The sequence below is a fragment of the Rana temporaria genome, chromosome 11 (assembly GCF_905171775.1).
Source record: "Rana temporaria chromosome 11, aRanTem1.1, whole genome shotgun sequence".
In the NCBI taxonomy this organism is placed as follows: Eukaryota; Metazoa; Chordata; class Amphibia; order Anura; family Ranidae; genus Rana; species Rana temporaria.
In genome coordinates this window covers 163,762,369-163,784,671 of record NC_053499.1, presented here as the reverse complement: position 1 = coordinate 163,784,671, position 22,303 = coordinate 163,762,369, and the positions used below count along the sequence as shown (strand labels likewise).

The 22,303-nt window shown below is 50.5% G+C and overlaps 1 protein-coding gene across 1 annotated transcript in view; it reads right to left on the bottom strand.

The window, feature by feature from the left end:
• The window catches only part of LOC120917998 (cadherin-1-like), a 51,197-nt gene that overhangs the window by 15,231 nt on the left and 13,663 nt on the right, over window positions 1-22,303 (bottom strand). The window contains exons 5-9 of the mRNA XM_040329659.1: window positions 14,952-15,107; window positions 12,055-12,199; window positions 5,116-5,291; window positions 3,610-3,738; window positions 284-466 (exon numbers count right to left, since the gene is read on the bottom strand). Coding sequence (XP_040185593.1) covers window positions 284-466; window positions 3,610-3,738; window positions 5,116-5,291; window positions 12,055-12,199; window positions 14,952-15,107 — 789 coding nt within the window. The remainder of the gene's footprint in view (window positions 1-283; window positions 467-3,609; window positions 3,739-5,115; window positions 5,292-12,054; window positions 12,200-14,951; window positions 15,108-22,303) is intronic.

The following is a 22,303-nucleotide window of genomic DNA, read 5'->3' as shown; positions in this document are numbered from 1 at the left end:
TTACACAACTGGAACCCCAACTATACCCATTAAAGCTCATCAGTCTGCCGTTTCTCCCTTACTGTCCAATCACAGGCTGGGGGAGGGACAAGACTTGGTTCTATTATATAAATGTAATAACAGTCGGGTCTCTGGGCTGGCTGTGCTGTGTATATCTCAGGAATCCATGGAGAGGAATATAAAGCAGCTCTCATGTACAGATGTAATCGGGGTATTTGGCTGATGTCTGGAGTCCAGCTCTACATGAGGACGACTCTTAGTACGGCAACCACATTGAACTTACCTTCACCGTTGTCAGCTGACCCATGTTATCTGGGGTTGTAGTTATACCAAATAGGTTTCCTTCATTGCCTTTAACAATCTTATACACGGCTGTCCAGGCGTCTGTGTAGGGGGTGTCGTCATCTGTGACCGTCAGGAGCGCAACCTCATACCCCACAGCGTTTTCAGGGACCTTCGCTGAGTACTGGAATTAAGAGATCTCATGTCAGAACTACAACATAATGGTAGTTTGCAGTAGGAAGATAACATTGTTGGTGCTTTCTGTTCAGCTCACATGAAAGGACCAGGGCATTTCTGGCGAGATTAATGGCAATTTTCTGTTCTTGCTAATAGTTCTCTTAAAAATTAGGACTAATGCAGCCACCACATCTAAGGACTGATAAGCTTATAGGCAGGTGCAGTCTACTTTTTTCACTGCAGGTGGCGCTCAACCGCAGTGGCATAGCAGTGGGAGAGGAAGTCAAGAGGAGCCTGGTTCCTCTATGGTTTCCAGGGCCACTGGGGAAGCTTTCCGATTGGATGCTGCCTCCCCATGTGACTAGCAGCCATCTTGGGTCAGGCAGAGCCTATTTATACCCGCTGAGGAGGTCCTGTACCATGGACGATACGCGTGCGGGGGGCTTGTAGTGATGTCAGGACAGCCACCTACCTGGTCTTTATTTATGTATGCTTCTATTCCGTGCAGTAGGACATAGTGCTATGTTTGTAATTTTTTATAATAAATTTGTGTTGCTTTTTTTCAAATGGAGAGCACTATGTGTTTTCTTTATACCTTTTACATGATCCTATTCTATTCATGAGCATTTTTGGAGGCCATGTATCGTTTGAGGATTTCGAGTGAGGGATCCTATGTGAAGACAATATCTTCCCAATTACCCTTGTGTAAGGGAAAGCACGATTGACCTGCTGTTCATTCAGAGGTCCATACGTTCGGTGAGCGGTTTGTACTTCTGGTGGAGGAAACACATTTGTTTGGATATATTGTGATTGACCTTAGGGTCCCTCCCCATGCAACACATACAAGAGACTTGGATGCCCCCGTCCATTTTGGGACAAACCATCACCCCCAGCACCAAAGTCAAAAGTCTTGGAGTCACATTTGACTCCGACATGACAATGGACGCACAGATTGGGTCAGTAGTCAGCGGATCGCACCATCTGCTGCACCTACTACGCAGACTCCTCCCCTTTATCCCAAAAGAGGACATAACAGTCGTGGTGGGAACAATAATCAACTCCAGACTCGACTACGCAAACGCCCTTTACCTCGGACTCCCCAAATACCAAATTGCTCGTCTACAAGTCGTCCAGAATACGGCGGCACGTCTAGTAACAGGAAAAAAAACATGGGAATCCATCTCTCCCTTCCTCAGGTCCCTCCATTGGCTGCCCGAAAAGGACCGGATCACATTCAAGGCCCTCTGCCTGACGCACAAATGTGTACAAGGAATCGCTCCCCAATATTTATGTGAGAAAATAAAATGCCACACCCCCAATCGCGTTCTCCGAACAACTAACCAAAATCTACTTCCAATCCCCAAGGCCCGCTACAAGACCAAAGGAGAACGAAGATTTGCAGTCCAAGGACCTCGACTGTGGAACGCGTTACCGACTAATATCCGAACGGAAGAGAATCACCCAGCCTTCAGAAAAAAACTCAGGACCAGGGGCGGACTGACCATTGAGTCACTCGGGCACTGCCCGAGGGCCCCATGCCACTAGGGGGCCCCATCCGGGTTGCCAGGCTTAGTAAAACCAGGGACAGTATGTAAAAATCTGTGTTTTTTTTAGATCTGTCCCCGATATGTCCGAAAATGACATGCTTTTAATGTGAATATCCCAAGATTTTAGCTGCCCGCCTCTGCACTACCTCCTGGCGTGGTGGCCATCTGTAAGCCAGAGGGGCCCCATAATCTTCTATTGCCCAGGGGCCACATGAGTTGTCAGTCCGCCCCTGCTCAGGACCCCCCTATTCTGAAGGATAAATAGAAGGAAATGGATACCAAGCGCATTGAGGCGATTCAGTCCGCATTTGTAGCGCTATACAAGTTATTCACTCACTCATACACCTGTGTGTAGGACAAGCGATGCTTTATACAACATTACACACAAGGGGCTCATCTCTGAATGTTTGATTCTTCACATGACCCTCTCCTGGTCCCGGGCATTGGTGAGCAAGCCTTTGGGTGCGGGGTTATCCCTGTGCTACACGGACACTACCACCTGGTGCAGCCCAAAGAACCCACCCCGGGGGGAAGTCATCTCATGTGACCCAACAAGTTAACAAGAAACATGGAGGAAAGGACTTTCATCACCCCCCTCCGTGTATGGATCTCTGGGATCTCTGCCCATACATGGATCTCTGGGATCTCTGCCCATACATGGATCTCTGGGATCTCTGCCCATACACAGATCTCCGCCCATACCCAGATCTCTGCCCATACCCAGATCTCCGCCCATACACGGATCTCTGCCAATACACGGATCTCTGCCAATACGCGGATCTCTGCCCATACACGGATCTCTGCCCATACCCAGATCTCTGCCCATACCCAGATCTCCGCCCATACACGGATCTCTGCCAATACCCAGATCTCTGCCCATACACGGATCTCTGCCCATATACACAGATCTCTGCCAATACACAGATCTCTGCCAATACACAGATCTCTGCCCATATACACAGATCTCTGCCAATACGCGGATCTATGCCCATACGCAGATCTCTGTCCATATACACAGATCTCTGCCAATACACAGATCTCTGCCCATACACGGATCTCTGCCCATATACACAGATCTCTGCCAATACACAGATCTATGCCCATACTCGGATCTCTGCCAATACACAGATCTCTGCCAATACACAGATCTCTGCCAATACACAGATCTCTGTCAATACGCGGATCTCTGCCCATACGCGGATCTCTGTCCATATACACAGATCTCTGCCAATACACAGATCTCTGCCCATACTCGGATCTCTGCCAATACACAGATCTCTGCCAATACACAGATCTCTGCCAATACGCGGATCTATGCCCATACGCGGATCTCTGCCCATACTCGGATCTCTGCCAATACACAGATCTCTGCCAATACACAGATCTCTGCCCATATGCGGATCTCTGCCCATACGTGGATCTCTGCCCATACACGGTTCCTGCTGAACCAGCCAACTCTCAATCCATGTATGGTCGCCCTAGGAATACTGATTTCCAGGAATAGTTGCCACAACAAACAACTAACACTTTAGCAGCCGCTACAACATTGTGCCGGAGTTACACGGAGCGTTACATAATGGCGGAACGTGGGATTCACACTCACCTGAATGGGATCGAATACGGGAGCGTTGTCATTGGCGTCTGTTACGGTGATCACAGCTTTGGCGCTGGTTTCATATCCGGCCCCCTCCTGGTCCGCGACTTTGATAGTCAGAGTATACACAGGATACAGCTGAGGAGAAAATGATAATAAATATTATGTATCGGAAATACAATCATTGTGTGATCTTCATTCTCCTTCCATTATTCCATGTCCAGCCAGGACTCAATGTGATGCATTTGCCTATATGTCTCAGTGTAATTCTCCCTGCTTGCCCTGTGTAATTCTGTCCTCGGCTAACAGGTTATTGACGTGCTAATGTCCCCTCACTATTTCTAAAGGTTAATTGATCTATTGTGTTGTGTGAAGGAGAGCTGGGTTTAAGTGGCTTGTGTTAATTATTCTGATTGCTCCAGTGTGGTAATTATCTCTCTATATGCGGGGTCGAGCGGTCTGGTTGATGTATTCAGTACAACTAGTGCTCAGCGTCATTGATGTCATTGTCTAAAGAAAATGTGTTTTCAGACTCGGCTCCGTCGTGTCTGCCTAATCATCTGTATGGAAGCCCCAGTGTGAGGGGGGCGGAGATTTGTCATTGTAACAGTTTTGGAAATGACATATAAGCTGTGTGATATAACATTAAAGTCTGTCTTGTTCTAGCAGTAAGCCTGGACTAATGTGTGGCTTAATGGGCGATCTCAGGAATATCCCTCCTCGTGGAATATTGGGGTGATGTTCTTATGGAAGAAGGGAATCTTTGACGGGGATATCATACCAATACCGTCACACTCACCAACAGGGGGCAGTAAGGAGAAAAGACTCCATTGGCCCTTGCAGGCCGACCTAAAGAGGAATTAGACAGCTGAGGAAATAATTACAGAAATTGTAACCCGCAGCATACGGGGTACAAGAGGGATTAACAACAGAAAAGTGACGCAGCAGTTTCATGGAATTCCCCCAAATGTCTTCCAGCTCCTGGGTGTGCAAAACATTAACACAGAGCAGAGCTTTGCAGGTAATTAGTGTAAATACCTAAAATTCTTCTATTACTGGCAGTCAAGTGTCAAAAGACAGCAAGCGCAATCAGCACCAGCTCTGGAACCTGACAAGGGAGCTTCTGTGACAGTGGAGAGGAACGCCTCACCTTCAAGCTTTGTTTTCAAAGTGAGAAATAATTCTGGGTTGTCCTCTAAATCCGGCACAGATAAGCATAAAAAAAAATTTCCTTGCCCAATCGTGACCGGTTCTCTTTATTGGACGTCTCCATCCACACCTATCAGTTTAGTTCTAGACAGCTGTCCGGGTTTTCCATCCCTTCCTCCAAATCCCAGAATAAAATTCCCCACTTTCTAGCAGCTGTATCTCCTGATGATTCCACATTCCGGGGGAATCCATCGCTGGAGGAAGACACCAGTAGCTGTGAAATGGCAGCCATAGTTAGCCGGGACTGTGAGTGGTGGTGGTGGTGGGGATTCTTCGTCACTGAAGATACAAAAAGATATTACAAACCTCGTGGTCCAATCCGGCGGTCACAACGCTGATCAGTCCGGAGGCTTGATCGATGGTGAACATTGTAGGGGTTGGTAGAGGGGGATTCTGACCGACGATAGAGTAGGCGAGAATTCCATTATTGGTGTCCTCGGTGTCGTCGGCGTCTTCTGCTGTGACATTCATCACAGGAGTCCCTAAAGGGGGAGGAGAAGAGACATTACAATGGAGGAGGGAGCGCCTATAACGATCGCCCATAGCGAGCGGCCATAGTGAGCGCTCATAGCGAGCGTCCACAGTGAGCGCCCATAGTTAGCGGCCATAGTGAGCGTCCATAGTGAGCGGCCATAGTGAGCGCTCATAGCGAGCGTCCACAGTGAGCGCCCATAGTGAGCGCTCATAGCGAGCGTCCACAGTGAGCGCCCATAGTGAGCGCCCATAGTTAGCGCCCATAGTGAGTGCCCATAGTGAGCGACCATAGTGAGCGCCCATAGTGAGCGCCCATAGTTAGCGCCCATAGTGAGTGCCCATAGTTAGCGGCCATAGTGAGCGCCCATAGTGAGTGCCCATAGTTAGCGGCCATAGTGAGCGCCCATAGTGAGCGACCATAGTGAGCACCTATAGTGAGTGCCGCTCATCACATGAGAACCCCAGAAGATTATTTGAGGAAAAAAACAAATGACCATCCAGCTCATCCCCCACTGCCATAAAAACCCAACCCCCCCAGAACCCCCGAGGAGCTATCAGGGGGCGGGGCCTGTTTTATGGACACACTTAGCCAGCTTGGGAGCGAGTGCACACAAGTGTCCTGACTCCCCAGAATATGGGGACACTCAGCGAGGGGAGAAATCAGGAGCGCCGAGGAGGGACCCGAGAAGAGGAGGATCTGGGCTGCCCCTTGCAAAACCACTACAGAGGGCAGGTGAGTATGACATGTCTGTTATAAAAAAAATTAAACCTTCAGTCCTCATGTACACAGGGCGGTAAAAAAAAATTAGCTGCAAAGCAACTTCCTACACCAGGTAAAAGTGGATATAAAAATGAGTTTTTAGTAGCTTTTTGCATTGACGGTAATGCGTGTTTAGCCGCATTCGCTTTTAGCAGTGTTTCTCTGCCTGCATTCAAAATCAATGATTCCCTATGAGAGCAGACTTAACCAATCCGACTTTCAGCCCATTGATTTCAATAGAAGTCGCATCCAAGTCTGATCATCATAATCCGATTTGTGGTATGCAACTTGTGCTCTGAGGATCTTGAATAGCAACCCCACGGCATTTTTTTTTTTTATTAAACGTCGTGGCCCCCCCTCCCAGATCCATACCAGGTCCTTTGAGACTCAGGAACATGATGACATCACAGGATGGTCACGCCCCTTGGCTGTATAAGAAGCAGCAGAGAACAGAGATGGCACAATGGCGAAGACCGGAGGAAGAACACGACCAGAGATAGAAGCCTGAAGGAAGAAGACCGGAAGAAGAAGACTGGAGGGAGAAGACCGGAGGAAGAACACCACCAGAGATAGAAGCTTGAAGGAAGAAGAAGAAGAAGAAGACTGGAGGGAGAAGACCGGAGGAAGAACACCACCAGAGATAGAAGCTTGAAGGAAGAAGAAGAAGAAGACTGGAGGGAGAAGACCGGAGGAAGAACACCACCAGAGATAGAAGCTTGAAGGAAGAAGACCGGAGAAAAAAGGCTGGAGGGACAAGACACCACTAGAGGGAGAAGACCAGAGGAAGAAGACTGGAGGGAGAAGACCAGAGGAAGAAGGCTGGAGGGAGAAGACACCACTAAAGGAAAAAGACCGGAGGAAGAACACGACCAGAGATAGAAGCCTGAAGGAAGAAGACCGGAAGAAGAAGACTGGAGGGAGAAGACCAGAGGAAGAACACGACCAGAGATAGAGTCCTGAAGGAAGAAGACCAGAAGAAGAAGACTGGAGGGAGAAGACCAGAGGAAGAACACGACCAGAGATAGAGTCCTGAAGGAAGAAGACCAGAAGAAGAAGACTGGAGGGAGAAGACCAGAGGAAGAACACGACCAGAGATAGAAGCCTGAAGGAAGAAGACCGGAAGAAGAAGACTGGAGGGAGAAGACCGGAGGAAGAACACGACCAGAGATAGAGTCCTGAAGGAAGAAGACCAGAAGAAGACTGAAGGAAGGAGACCGGAGGAAGAACAAGACCAGAGATAGAAGCCTGAAGGAAGAAGACCAGAAGAAGACTGAAGGAAGGAGACCGGAGGAAGAACAAGACCAGAGATAGAAGCCTGAAGGAAGAAGACCAGAAGAAGAAGACTGGAGGGAGAAGACCAGAGGAAGAACACGACCAGAGATAGAGTCCTGAAGGAAGAAGACCAGAAGAAGACTGAAGGAAGGAGACCGGAGGAAGAACAAGACCAGAGATAGAAGCCTGAAGGAAGAAGACCGGAAGAAGAAGACTGGAGGGAGAAGACCGGAGGAAGAACACGACCAGAGATAGAGTCCTGAAGGAAGAAGACCAGAAGAAGACTGAAGGAAGGAGACCGGAGGAAGAACAAGACCAGAGATAGAAGCCTGAAGGAAGAAGACCAGAAGAAGACTGAAGGAAGGAGACCGGAGGAAGAACACGACCAGTGATAGAAGCCTGAAGGAAGAAGACCGGAAGAAGAAGACTGGAGGGAGAAGACCAGAGGAAGAACACGACCAGAGATAGAGTCCTGAAGGAAGAAGACCAGAAGAAGAAGACTGGAGGGAGAAGACCAGAGTAAGAACACGACCAGAGATAGAGTCCTGAAGGAAGAAGACCAGAAGAAGAAGACTGGAGGGAGAAGACCAGAGGAAGAACACGACCAGAGATAGAGTCCTGAAGGAAGAAGACCAGAAGAAGACTGAAGGAAGGAGACCGGAGGAAGAACAAGACCAGAGATAGAAGCCTGAAGGAAGAAGACCGGAAGAAGAAGACTGGAGGGAGAAGACCGGAGGAAGAACACGACCAGAGATAGAGTCCTGAAGGAAGAAGACCAGAAGAAGAAGACTGGAGGGAGAAGACCGGAGGAAGAACACGACCAGAGATAGAGTCCTGAAGGAAGAAGACCAGAAGAAGACTGAAGGAAGGAGACCGGAGGAAGAACAAGACCAGAGATAGAAGCCTGAAGGAAGAAGACCAGAAGAAGACTGAAGGAAGGAGACCGGAGGAAGAACAAGACCAGAGATAGAAGCCTGAAGGAAGAAGACCAGAAGAAGACTGAAGGAAGGAGACCGGAGGAAGAACAAGACCAGAGATAGAAGCCTGAAGGAAGGAGACCGGAGGAAGAATACGACCACTTTGCTAGAATGCCTGCCGTGTTGTCAGGTAGGAATTTACTGAGGAGCATGGAGTAACTGCAGGATATGAAACCTTTAAATGAGGCCACATCTCTCATGTAGTTAAAAATTGGTGTGGCGCTCCGTACCCACTCCCCCCCCCCCCCACATGGGTTCTGACAGCATGTTGGAGTTGAAAATAATAAAACTGCATAGAGGCAGGGAGCTGAAAGTCCGCCCTCAGCTCCGCAAATGGGCGCAGCTTACCATCCTGAAAAACTTGCGTCATATAAGTGATCCCGTACCGCTGCCATTTCTTACCGTATTGTAATTTTTCCAGCTCTAAATAGCGTTTATTCCCTCAAATGGGGCTATATCTAGTGAAACCTTCCACCATGTTCTAGTTTTATTCCATATTTTCTGCATTAGGTTATAAGTAGGGAAACAATTGTGCTACTGGGTCCACCAGATTCAACACCGCTTTTCCAGGGGGACTCAGCACCCTAGCAATGTGTTGAAGCTGGGAAGCCAAATAATACAGCCACGGATTTGGACGAGCAAGCCCTCCCGCCTCCTTTGGGCGTTGAAGCTGCTCCAGTTTCACCCTCACCGTCGAGTTTAACCATACAAGGGACCTGAGTTAATAACCCTGAACTGCTTAAGGGGGACAACCATGGGAGAATTGTGTAGTACATATAGGAGCTGTGGCATTAGGATCATTTTTATCAAATTGACCCTTCCCACCGGGGATACCTTCACCCTGTCCCTGCACCGATTCAACAGTGGGGACAGATTCAGGGCAATATACTCCAAAGGGTTAGGCGCAACCTGTACCCCCAGATATTTAAATTTCGTGGACACTGGAATGTCCAGCAAATGTGTAAACTGCGGACCTGGCTTCCTGTCCAAGAGCATGAGAGAGGACTTGGTCCAGTTAATCACCAGACCAGAGTACCGGCCAAAGATCCGGACAACCTCCATTGCTTCCCTCAGAGATGACTCAGTGTCACCCAAAAGAAGCATGGTGTCATCGGCATATAGCATGCATTTTTCTTGCTGCTCCCCATATTGAAACCCTCTAATACCTGCGTGGGCACAAATCCGGGTGGTCAATGGCTCTATGGCCAGCGCGAATGACTGAGGGGACAAGGGGCAACCCTGTCTGGTCCCCCGAAAAAGGTCAAAATATGGCGATACCCTACCGGACTCCCTAATAGCTGCTTTTGGGGAACTATACAATAACTGTACCCAGGCTATGAAATTAGTCCCAAATCCAAATTTATGTAGAATGGCCCACAAATAAGACCATTCGATACTGTCAAAGGTCTTATGTGCGTTCAGGGAGAGCAGAGCCCTGTCCCCCATGTTGTCTGAGATAGTTTGCATATTCACAAACAACCTGCGCCAAATGAATAGCTGTGGACTTCTGAGGCATGAACCCCGCCTGGTCCGAGTGTATTATGGACCAAATAGCAGTGTTTAGCCGCAGGACCAACACTTTGGCCAATATTTTCACATCCGTCTGCAAGAGGGATATTGGCCTCTAAGAACCCGGGTCTAAAGGGTCCTTACCTGGTTTCAGCAGTAAGACAATTATGGCCTTGGTCATAGAGAGAGGTAGGCACCCGGTCGACTTAGCTTCATTAAACACTCCTAACAGTTTAGGCAGTAGTTGTTCCCCATATTGCTTATACACCTCTATTGGAAGGCCATCTTCCCCCGGGGCCTTGGAGTTGGGAAACATACCGGACGCCACCTGCAGCTCCTCTAATGTCAGGGGTGCATCCAATTGTTGTCGGGCCGTGTCAGTCAAAGTAGGGAGGTCAATCCCGTCAATATAATTCCGAAGCGAATCGTCATTGTAATCCTGTCGGGAGCGGTATAGGTCAGAGTAGTATGAGCGAAGAATCGCCATAATGCCATCCGGGGAGTTAGTGATTCTTCCATCAGGTGCTCACAGGGCACCAATGGATGGGGACGTCTGTTGGGCACGGGACAGTTTTGCCAATAGGCAACCAGTATGCTCACCCTCCTCATAGAAGGCCAATTTACAGAAAAAGCGTTTCCGCTCAGCTGCAGAGAGGGGGATACGTCTCCGGGGGCATCCTGAGCAGATACCCAGGCATCCCTATGCTCCTCGGTGGGGTCAGCAACAAACTTAGCCTCCAGCTCAAGTATTTTCAAGGTATTTAGAACACAAGTTAAAGGGACACTAAAGGCAAGATTTTTTTTGTTTAAAAATAACAAACATGTTATACTTCCCTCCACTATGCAGTTCGTTTTGCACAGAGTGGCCCCGAATCCTGTCTTCTGGGGTCCCTCGGCGGCTGTCTCGGCTCCTTCTCGCAAAAGCTTTCCACCTTCATGCAAACTCCCTCGCATGGTGGAAAGCTTTTGCGAGCGTGCTCCCGTGATACAGCGGTGGCCATAGCCGCCGACTGTAACACTCAGCCCCGCCCCCCGGTGCACCGCGTCATCCGCAGTGATTGACAGCAGCGCCAGCCAATGGCTGCGCTGCTATCAATCCGCCCAGCCCAGCCAATCCACGGCCAGGCTGGGAACCGAATAGAATGACGAGGACGCGCACGGGACTTTCGAGTGGAGAGGTAAGTAAAACGGGGGCTCGGGGGGGGGGGGGGGGCAGTGCTGTCAGATGTTTTTTTACCTTAATGCATAGGGTGATGAATAGGATGCATTAAGGTAAAAAAACTTTTACCTTTACAACCCCTTTAAGTGTGTGGGTTAAATTCACTTGGAAGGCATACATCTGAGTGTTAGCCAAGATGTTTAGGAAATTGACACATAAATGACAGTTTTCATAGTTTATAGTAAAAAATGTTATTATCTGCATTTCAACATATATTTGATATTTGAAAGTACATATTATCTTTCTGTATTATCACCAATTATATCTAATATTATGTCACACTGAATTCTTAGTTATTAAATATATATTTTTAGCACCTTGCTGAACTCACTTGTCTTCAAAATAGCAAGGAAAAAACGAACTTTCATTACTTGGTTGTATTTGTGGAAAAATTTGAAAATCTCCATAAAACCACAGATTTTGCATAATTCCATCAATATAATATAATATTGTTTTAATATTTCAGTATAAACTTTCTGACTGCCCCCCCTGCCCCAAAGCACCCACCCCCTCGTGTTGAGGGCAAGTGGCCTGGTGTGGTCCAGGAGGAGGGGGCACCCCCATTTTCTGACCTGCATGCTCAGATAAGGGTCTGGTATGGATTTTGGGGGGACCTCATGTCCATTTTTTTTGTATCGGGTTAGATCAGACCAAGGGTCTGGCATTGCCTTGGGGGGGCATGCCATTTTTTTTTTTTCATTTTGCCATGGGGTTCCCTTTCAAGATCCATACCAGAATGAAATGGCCTGGTATGAAGTTGGAGGCGGACTCCATGCTTTCTCTTTTTTTTTTTTGCCGTGGGGTCCCTTTTTAAGATCCTTAGAGCACAAGTCGCATGCCACAGTTCGGATCATGATGATCTGATGATCCGACTTGGATGCGACTTCTATTCAAATCAATGGGCTAAAAAAATGTTTGATGCTGTATCCAGCGCTAAGCTACGCTACATAGAATAACATGGAGAGGCGTTATTAAGCTGCATGAGGACCTACAATCACTTTAAAGTTAAGTCCTAAAAAAAAAAGACAACCTACCTGGTCTGGAACCCTCGACTACCGAGCCCCCAAACACCGGCTGGGTGAAGACCGGACGGTTGTCGTTCTGATCGGTCACTTTAATGATAGCCTCAATGGGGGTCTCCACTTGTTGGCCATTTGATGAGACGGCGTAGAACACGACCTGAAACAAGAAGGAACAATCCGTTATTTTAGAATCGTCTTGTGGGACTTACAGCACCTTGAAAAAGTATTCATACCCCTTGAAATCCCCACATCTTCTCATGTTACAACCAAAAAACGGAAATGTATTTTATTGGGATTTTATGTGAGAGACACAAAGTGTCACATGATTGTGAAGTGGAAGGAAAATGATACAAAAAAATCTGTGAAAAGTGTGGCTCCAGTGTCCCCATCTTCTGATGGCTCCTCCCAGCAGGATAATGCACCGTGTCACAAATCTCCAATCATCTCACCACTATGAGGTCCCTGTCCTCCAATCATCTCACCACTATGAGGTCACTGTCCTCCAATCATCTCACCACTATGAGGTCCCTGTCCTCCAATCATCTCACCACTATGAGGTCACTGTCCTCCAATCATCTCACCACTATGCGGTCCCTGTCCTCCAATCATCTCACCACTATGAGGTCACTGTCCTCCAATCATCTCACCACTATGAGGTCCCTGTCCTCCAATCATCTCACCACTATGAGGTCCCTGTCCTCCAATCATCTCACCACTATGAGGTCACTGTCCTCCAATCATCTCACCACTATGCGGTCCCTGTCCTCCAATCATCTCACCACTATGAGGTCCCTGTCCTCCAATCATCTCACCACTATGAGGTCCCTGTCCTCCAATCATCTCACCACTATGAGGTCCCTGTCCTCCAATCATCTCACCACTATGAGGTCACTGTCCTCCAATCATCTCACCACTATGCGGTCCCTGTCCTCCAATCATCTCACCACTATGAGGTCACTGTCCTCCAATCATCTCACCACTATGAGGTCCCTGTCCTCCAATCATCTCACCACTATGAGGTCACTGTCCTCCAATCATCTCACCACTATGCGGTCCCTGTCCTCCAATCATCTCACCACTATGAGGTCCCTGTCCTCCAATCATCTCACCACTATGAGGTCACTGTCCTCCAATCATCTCACCACTATGCGGTCCCTGTCCTCCAATCATCTCACCACTATGAGGTCCCTGTCCTCCAATCATCTCACCACTATGAGGTCCCTGTCCTCCAATGGCCTCCACACTCCCCACATCTCATCCAATAGAGACCCTTTGGGATGTGGTGGAACGGCAGATTCGGCATCATGGATGTGCAGCCGACAAATCTGCAGCAACTGTGTGATGTCATCAGGTCACTATGGAGGGAAATCTCAGAGGAACGTTTCCAACACCTTGTTGTATCTATTCCACCAAGAATGAGGGGGGTCCAACCCGCTACTAGCAAGGGGGACCTAATAAAGGGGGTCCAACCCGCTACTAGCAAGGGGGACCTAATAAAGGGGGTCCAACCCGCTACTAGCAAGGGGGACCTAATAAAGGGGGTCCAACCTGCTACTAGCAAGGGGGACCTAATAATGGAGGTCCAACCTGCTACTAGCAAGGGGGACCTAATAAAGGGGGTCCAACCCGCTACTAGCAAGGGGGACCTAATAAAGGGGGTCCAACCCGCTACTAGCAAGGGGGACCTAATAAAGGGGGTCCAACCCGCTACTAGCAAGGGGGACCTAATAAAGGGGGTCCAACCTGCTACTAGCAAGGGGGACCTAATAATGGAGGTCCAACCTGCTACTAGCAAGGGGGACCTAATAAAGGGGGTCCAACCCGCTACTAGAAAGGGGGACCTAATAAAGGGGGTCCAACCCGCTACTAGCAAGGGGGACCTAATAAAGGGGGTCCAACCTGCTACTAGCAAGGGGGACCTAATAATGGAGGTCCAACCTGCTACTAGCAAGGGGGACCTAATAAAGGGGGTCCAACCCGCTACTAGAAAGGGGGACCTAATAAAGGGGGTCCAACCCGCTACTAGCAAGGGGGACCTAATAAAGGGGGTCCAACCCGCTACTAGCAAGGGGGACCTAATAAAGGGGGTCCAACCCGCTACTAGCAAGGGGGACCTAATAAAGGGGGTCCAACCCACTACTAGCAAGGGGGACCTAATATAGAGGGTCCAACCCGCAACTAGCAAGGGGGACCTAATAAAGGGGGTGCAACCCGCTACTAGCAAGGGGGACCTAATAAAGGGGGTGCAACCCGCTACTAGCAAGGGGGACCTAATAAAGGGGGTCCAACCCACTACTAGTAAGGAGGACCTAATAAAGGGGGTCCAACCCGCTACTAGCAAGGAGGACCTAATAAAGGGGGTCCAACCCGCTACTAGTAAGGGGGACCTAATAAAGGGGGTCCAACCCGCTACTAGCAAGGGGGACCTAATAAAGGGGGTCCAACCCGCTACTAGCAAGGGGTACCTAATAAAGGGGGACCAACCCTCTACTAGCAAGGGGGACCTAATAAAGGGGGACCAACCCGCTACTAGTAAGGGGGACCTAATAAAGGGGGTCCAACCCACTACTAGCAAGGGGGACCTAATAAAGGGGGTCCAACCCGCTACTAGTAAGGGGGACCTAATAAAGGGGGTCCAACCCGCTACTAGCAAGGGGGACCTAATAAAGGGGGTCCAACCCGCTACTAGCAAGGGGTACCTAATAAAGGGGGACCAACCCTCTACTAGCAAGGGGGACCTAATAAAGGGGGTCCAACCCACTACTAGCAAGGGGGACCTAATAAAGGGGGTCCAACCCGCTACTAGTAAGGGGGACCTAATAAAGGGGGACCAACCCGCTACTAGCAAGGGGGACCTAATAAAGGGGGTCCAACCCGCTACTAGCAAGGGGGATCTAATGTTTTCTTACCACATATTTGGGTATAGTCTCTCTGTCCAGAGGTCGGGTCACTTTAATCCATCCAGTAGTCCTCTCAATGATAAAAGTCCCCACGGGCGGAGAGTCGGCCCCTTGGCCTGTGATGCTGTAGAACACAGTCATTTCGCCGGCCCGGTTGGACTTGACCTGGAGGGAAGCAATATGGGAAATGGGAAGAGTGATACACTTTCATAAAGGCTCATAAGTCCCGATTAATTATTTTATCTCTCAAGCACTTATGAGATACCAAGCAGGAGCATAGCATGGGGGAGCAGGAGCATAGCATGGGGGAGCAGGAGCATAGCATGGGGGAGCAGGAGCATAGCATGGGGGTGCAGAAGCATAGCATGAGGGAGCAGGAGCATAGAATGGGGGAGCAGGAGCATAGCATCGGGGAGCAGGAGCATAGCATGGGGGAGCAGGAGCATAGCATGGGGGAGCAGGAGCATAGCATGGGAGAGGAGGAGCATAGCATGGGAGAGGAGAGGAGGAGCATAGCATGGGAGAGGAGGAGCATAGCATGGGGGAGCAGGAGCATAGCATGGGGGAGCAGGAGCATAGCATGGGGGTGCAGGAGCATAGCATGGGGGAGCAGGAGCATAGCATGGGAGAGGAGGAGCATAGCATGGGAGAGGAGGAGCATAGCATGGGGGAGCAGGAGCATAGCATGGGGGAGCAGGAGCATAGCATGGGAGAGGAGGAGCATAGCATGGGAGAGGAGGAGCATAGCATGGGAGAGGAGGAGCATAGCATGGGGGAGCAGGAGCATAGCATGGGGGAGCAGGAGCATAGCATGGGGGAGCAGGAGCATAGCATGGGGGAGCAGGAGCATAGCATGGGAGAGGAGGAGCATAGCATGGGAGAGGAGGAGCATAGCATGGGAGAGGAGGAGCATAGCATGGGGGAGCAGGAGCATAGCATGGGGGAGCAGGAGCATAGCATGGGGGAGCAGGAGCATAGCATGGGGGAGCAGGAGCATAGCATGGGAGAGGAGGAGCATAGCATGGGAGAGGAGGAGCATAGCATGGGAGAGGAGGAGCATAGCATGGGAGAGGAGGAGCATAGCATGGGAGAGGAGGAGCATAGCATGGGAGAGGAGGAGCATAGCATGGGGGAGCAGGAGCATAGCATGGGAGAGGAGGAGCATAGCATGGGAGAGGAGGAGCATAGCATGGGGGTGCAGGAGCATAGCATGGGGGAGCAGGAGCATAGCATGGGAGAGGAGGAGCATAGCATGGGAGAGGAGGAGCATAACATGGGGGAGCAGGAGCATAGCATGGGGGAGCAGGAGCATAGCATGGGAGAGGAGGAGCATAGCATGGGAGAGGAGGAGCATAGCATGGGGGAGCATAGCATGGGGGAGCAGGAGCATAGCATGGGAGAGGAGGAGCATAGCATGGGAGAGGAGGAGCATAGCATGGGAGAGGAGGAGCATAGCATGGGGGAGCAGGAGCATAGCATGGGGGAGCAGGAGCATAGCATGGGGGAGCAGGAGCATAGCATGGGAGAGGAGGAGCATAGCATGGGGGAGCAGGAGCATAGCATGGGGGAGCAGGAGCATAGCATGGGGGAGCAGGAGCATTGCATTGGGGGAGCAGGAGCATAGCATGGGAGAGGAGGAGCATAGCATGGGGGAGCAGGAGCATAGCATGGGGGAGCAGGAGCATAGCATGGGGGAGCAGGAGCATAGCATGGGGGAGCAGGAGCATAGCATGGGAGAGGAGGAGCATAGCATGGGGGAGCAGGAGCATAGCATGGAGGAGCAGGAGCATAGCATGGGGGAGCAGGAGCATAGCATGGGGGAGCAGGAGCATAGCATGGAGGAGCAGGAGCATAGCATGGAGGAGCAGGAGCATAGCATGGGGGAGCAGGAGCATAGCACGGGGGAGGAGGAGCATAGCATGGAGGAGCAGGAGCATAGCATGGGGGAGCAGGAGCATAGCATGGGGGAGCAGGAGCATAGCATGGGGGAGCAGGAGCATAGCATGGGGGAGCAGGAGCATAGCATGGAGGAGCAGGAGCATAGCATGGGGGAGCAGGAGCATAGCATGGGGGAGCAGGAGCATAGCATGGGGGAGCAGGAGCATAGCATGGGGGAGCAGGAGCATAGCATGGGGGAGCAGGAGCATAGCACGGGGGAGCAGGAGCATAGCATGGGGGAGCAGGAGCATAGCATGGGGGAGCAGGAGCATAGCATGGGGCATTTAAATGAGTTACAGCTTCAAGCGATACAGTGATAAGCTTAGCATATGTATGCGATGATACTTTACCGCCTCGCTGGCTCATTGCTCAAAGTTCAGAGAGGACAGGCATTTACTGTACTTTGCAAGTGCTATACAGTCAGACTACCTCTGCTAACTGGTTTGGTTTCTGTTTTTGGTGTAGAACTATCATTGGATTATTTGCTGTGTTTGTTTGCCTTTACACTCAACCTGGCTTGTCAGAGGGGCTAGGGCCCTTGGGAAGGTCAAGGCAAAGAACAGAGGGCCCATCCTACTCAACAGCTCATATGGGGGAAGCCAGTGGCGACTGGTTCTCTATTTTAAACCCCCATTGAAATCCATGCATCTGGCGACCCTTCTAAGTCACAGACAGCTTCAACGGCTTCCCCCTGCCTCTCCTCCTTGGCAGCCAATGCGGTCGCTCCTCCTCTCCGCTAATCGGGTCCTGATTGGCAGGGAGGAGCAGCAGGGAGACAATTGTGAATATTAATTCGCTATTGTCACACAACTGGGTGGGCTCAGGGCACTGTGCCCTGAGCCCACCCTTTTTTAAAGCCAATTAGAGCCTTTGGCTCTAATCAAATGCAACAAAAAATAAAAAACCCCATTGGAATCCATGCGTCCAGCACCCTGCATGTAGGTTAGGGGCCGGGCGCCTCTAATGGAGTGGCTGTCGCTCTGGGGGTAGGGCCACATCTACTTTTATTTTCCTATTTTTTTGATGCCCATGGATTGTAGGTAGGATTGCTCCTAAACTGTGACATCACTGTATATTCGTGTCACAGATAAATCATATATAGTGCAAAATAAATATATTAAAAAGCCACAAATCAATCAATAAATGTACTATATAGAAAAGTCCCAAGATCATATAAAAGTCCAATAAAACTCATCTGTAAATAAAGTGCTGAGAACAAGATCCAGATGAAAAAGTATCCGTACCCCAAGGAATCTTCCCAAGGGATCCAATGGATCAGCAAACCCTTCACCATTGTGAACACCAAGGCCACTCACCGGACCCTCAGGCCGCCTACACACGGTCGGTTCATCCGATGAGAATGATCCAACGGACCGTTTTCATTGGTCCACCGCTGAAGTGGCCTGATGGTCTGATGTGCGTACACACCATCGTTCCAAAATCCGATCGGGTCAGAACGCGGTGACGTAAAACACACAACGTTCAATGCTTTCAAGCATGCCTCGACTTGATTCTGAGCATGCGCGGGTATTTAACCGATGCGTTTGTGTACTAACCATCGGTTTGGACCTATCGGGCAGCGGTCCATCGGTTCGATTTTAAAGCAAGTTCTCTAACTTTTGTCCGAAGGAGAACAGACCGATGGGGCGTACACACGGTCGCTTTGGAACGATAAAACTGAACTTAGGTCCGTTTTCATTGGTTTGGACCGAGCGTGTGTACGCGGCCTGAGAGTATAGAAGGTCTGACTGCATTTTAGGGAGAAATCCCAAAATAGATGGATGGAGGGGTCACTTCATGATGGATGGGCGGATGGACAACAACACTCCGACCTTCTGGGTATATATCCAAAAGTTTGTGGAAAAATAAATGGAAGTGTACGTGCCACAGATAAATCATATATAGTACAAAATAAAAATTAAAAATTCACAAATCAATCAATAAATGTACTATATAGACTCCTTACAAATGTTATTTTTACTGAATGGGCACAGCTTTACACAAATACCCCAAAATCTTGTGGAAAGTCCCCCAGAAAGGTGGAGGTTGTTAAGTGCGGCAAACACCATTTTATTGCTTTTGGAAAGAGACATCCAACGACCTTTTATAGGTATCGGCAGGGCTTTTTTTCAGGGGGAACTCAGTTCCACCATCTTTGGCTCAGACCCTTTGGTGCCTCCTCACCACAATCACTTGTAAACACAGAAGTCTGGTTTCTGTGTTTACAAGTGACAGCTCTGCACTCTGTATGTAACCCCCCTGAACTCTGCACTCTGTATGTAACCCCCCTGAACTCTGCACTCTGTATGTAACCCCCCTGAACTCTGCACTCTGTATGTAACCCCCCTGAACTCTGCACTCTGTATGTAACCCCCCTGAACTCTGCACTCTGTGTGTAACCCCCCTGAACTCTGCACTCTGTATGTAACCCCCCTGAACTCTGCACTCTGTATGTAACCCCCCTGAACTCTGCACTCTGTATGTAACCCCCCTGAACTCTGCACTCTGTATGTAACCCCCCTGAACTCTGCACTCTGTATGTAACCCCCCTGAACTCTGCACTCTGTATGTAATGCAATGCTGGTATTTAATGCCCCTTTAATACCCTCCTACTGTTTGTGACATCTGAACGGGGTCGTGGTTGAGTTATTTATTTATTTTTTTCCACTATTCTGTACTAACAACCCATGTGTGGTGTATTCTGTACGGAAGGAGGAAGGAGGTTGGAGGTTGGAGGAAGGAGGTTGGAGGAAGGAGGTTGGAGGAAGGAGGAAGGAGGTTGGAGGAAGGAGGTTGGAGGAAGGAGGAAGGAGGTTGGAGGAAGGAGGTTGGAGGAAGGAGGAAGGAGGAAGGAGGTTGGAGGAAGGAGGTTGGAGGAAGGAGGAAGGAGGTTGGAGGAAGGAGGAGGGAGGTTGGAGGAAGGAGGAAGGAGGTTGGAGGAAGGAGGAAGGAGGTTGGAGGAAGGAGGTTGGAGGAAAGAGGTTGGAGGAAGGAGGAAGGAGGTTGGAGGAAGGAGGTTGGAGGAAGGAGGAAGGAGGTTGGAGGAAGGAGGAAGGAGGTTGGAGGAAGGAGGAAGAAGGTTGGAGGAAGGAGGTTGGAGGAGGGAGGAAGGAGGTTGGAGGAAGGAGGTTGGAGGAGGGAGGAAGGAGGTTGGAGGAAGGAGGTTGGAGGAAGGAGGTTGGAGGTTGGAGGAAGGAGGTTGGAGGAAGGAGGTTGGAGGAAGGAGGAAGGAGGTTGAAGGAAGGAGGTTGGAGGTTGGAGGAAGGAGGTTGGAGGAGGGAGGTTGGAGGAGGGAGGAAGGAGGTTGGAGGAAGGAGGTTGGAGGAAGGAGGTTGGAGGTTGGAGGAAGGAGGTTGGAGGAAGGAGGAAGGAGGTTGGAGGAAGGAGGTTGGAGGTTGGAGGAAGGAGGTTGGAGGAAGGAGGTTGGAGGAAGGAGGTTGGAGGAAGGAGGAAGGAGGTTGGAGGAAGGAGGTTGGAGGAAGGAGGTTGGAGGAAGGAGGAAGGAGGTTGGAGGAAGGAGGTTGGAGGAAGGAGGTTGGAGGTTGGAGGAAGGAGGTTGGAGGAAGGAGGTTGGAGGTTGGAGGAAGGAGGTTGGAGGAAGGAGGAAGGAGGTTGGAGGAAGTGGAAGGAGGTTGGAGGAAGGAGGTTGGAGGAAGGAGGAAGGAGGAAGGAGGAAGGAGGTTGGAGGAAGTGGAAGGAGGAGGTTGGAGGAAGGAGGAAGGAGGTTGGAGGAAGGAGGTTGGAGGAAGGAGGTTGGAGGAAGGAGGAAGGAGGAAGGAGGTTGGAGGAAGGAGGAAGGAGGAAGGAGGTTGGAGGAAGGAGGTTGGAGGAAGGAGGTTGGAGGAAGGAGGTTGGAGGTTGGAGGAAGGAGGAAGGAGGTTGGAGGTTGGAGGAAGGAGGTTGGAGGAAGGAGGTTGGAGGAAGGAGGAAGGAGGTTGGAGGAAGGAGGTTGGAGGAAGGAGGTTGGAGGAAGGAGGAAGGAGGAAGGAGGAAGGAGGTTGGAGGAAGGAGGTTGGAGGAAGGAGGTTGGAGGAAGGAGGAAGGAGGAAGGAGGTTGGAGGAAGGAGGTTGGAGGAAGGAGGAAGGAGGAAGGAGGAAGGAGGTTGGAGGAAGGAGGAAGGAGGTTGGAGGAAGGAGGTTGGAGGAAGGAGGAAGGAGGAAGGAGGTTGGAGGAAGGAGGTTGGAGGAAGGAGGAAGGAGGTTGGAGGAAGGAGGAGGGAGGTTGGAGGAAGGAGGAAGGAGGTTGGAGGAAGGAGGTTGGAGGAAGGAGGTTGGAGGGAGGAGGAAGGAGGTTGGAGGAAAGAGGTTGGAGGAAGGAGGAAGGAGGTTGGAGGAAGGAGGTTGGAGGAAGGAGGAAGGAGGTTGGAGGAAGGAGGTTGGAGGAGGGAGGAAGGAGGTTGGAGGAAGGAGGTTGGAGGAAGGAGGTTGGAGGTTGGAGGAAGGAGGTTGGAGGAAGGAGGTTGGAGGAAGGAGGAAGGAGGTTGAAGGAAGGAGGTTGGAGGTTGGAGGAAGGAGGTTGGAGGAGGGAGGTTGGAGGAGGGAGGAAGGAGGTTGGAGGAAGGAGGTTGGAGGAAGGAGGTTGGAGGTTGGAGGAAGGAGGTTGGAGGAAGGAGGTTGGAGGTTGGAGGAAGGAGGTTGGAGGAAGGAGGTTGGAGGAAGGAGGTTGGAGGAAGGAGGAAGGAGGTTGGAGGAAGGAGGAAGGAGGTTGGAGGAAGGAGGTTGGAGGAAGGAGGTTGGAGGAAGGAGGAAGGAGGTTGGAGGAAGGAGGTTGGAGGAAGGAGGAAGGAGGTTGGAGGAAGTGGAAGGAGGTTGGAGGAAGGAGGTTGGAGGTTGGAGGAAGGAGGTTGGAGGTTGGAGGAAGGAGGTTGGAGGAAGGAGGAAGGAGGTTGGAGGAAGTGGAAGGAGGTTGGAGGAAGGAGGTTGGAGGAAGGAGGAAGGAGGTTGGAGGTTGGAGGAAGGAGGTTGGAGGAAGTGGAAGGAGGTTGGAGGAAGGAGGTTGGAGGAAGGAGGAAGGAGGTTGGAGGAAGGAGGAAGGAGGTTGGAGGTTGGAGGAAGGAGGTTGGAGGAAGGAGGAAGGAGGTTGGAGGAAGGAGGTTGGAGGAAGGAGGTTGGAGGAAGGAGGTTGGAGGAAGGAGGAAGGAGGTTGGAGGAAGGAGGTTGGAGGAAGGAGGTTGGAGGAAGGAGGTTGGAGGAAGGAGGTTGGAGGTTGGAGGAAGGAGGTTGGAGGGTGGAGGAAGGAGGTTGGAGGAAGGAGGAAGGAGGTTGGAGGAAGGAGGTTGGAGGAAGGAGGAAGGAGGTTGGAGGTTGGAGGAAGGAGGTTGGAGGAAGGAGGTTGGAGGAAGGAGGTTGGAGGAAGGAGGTTGGAGGAAGGAGGAAGGAGGTTGGAGGAAGGAGGTTGGAGGAAGGAGGTTGGAGGAAGGAGG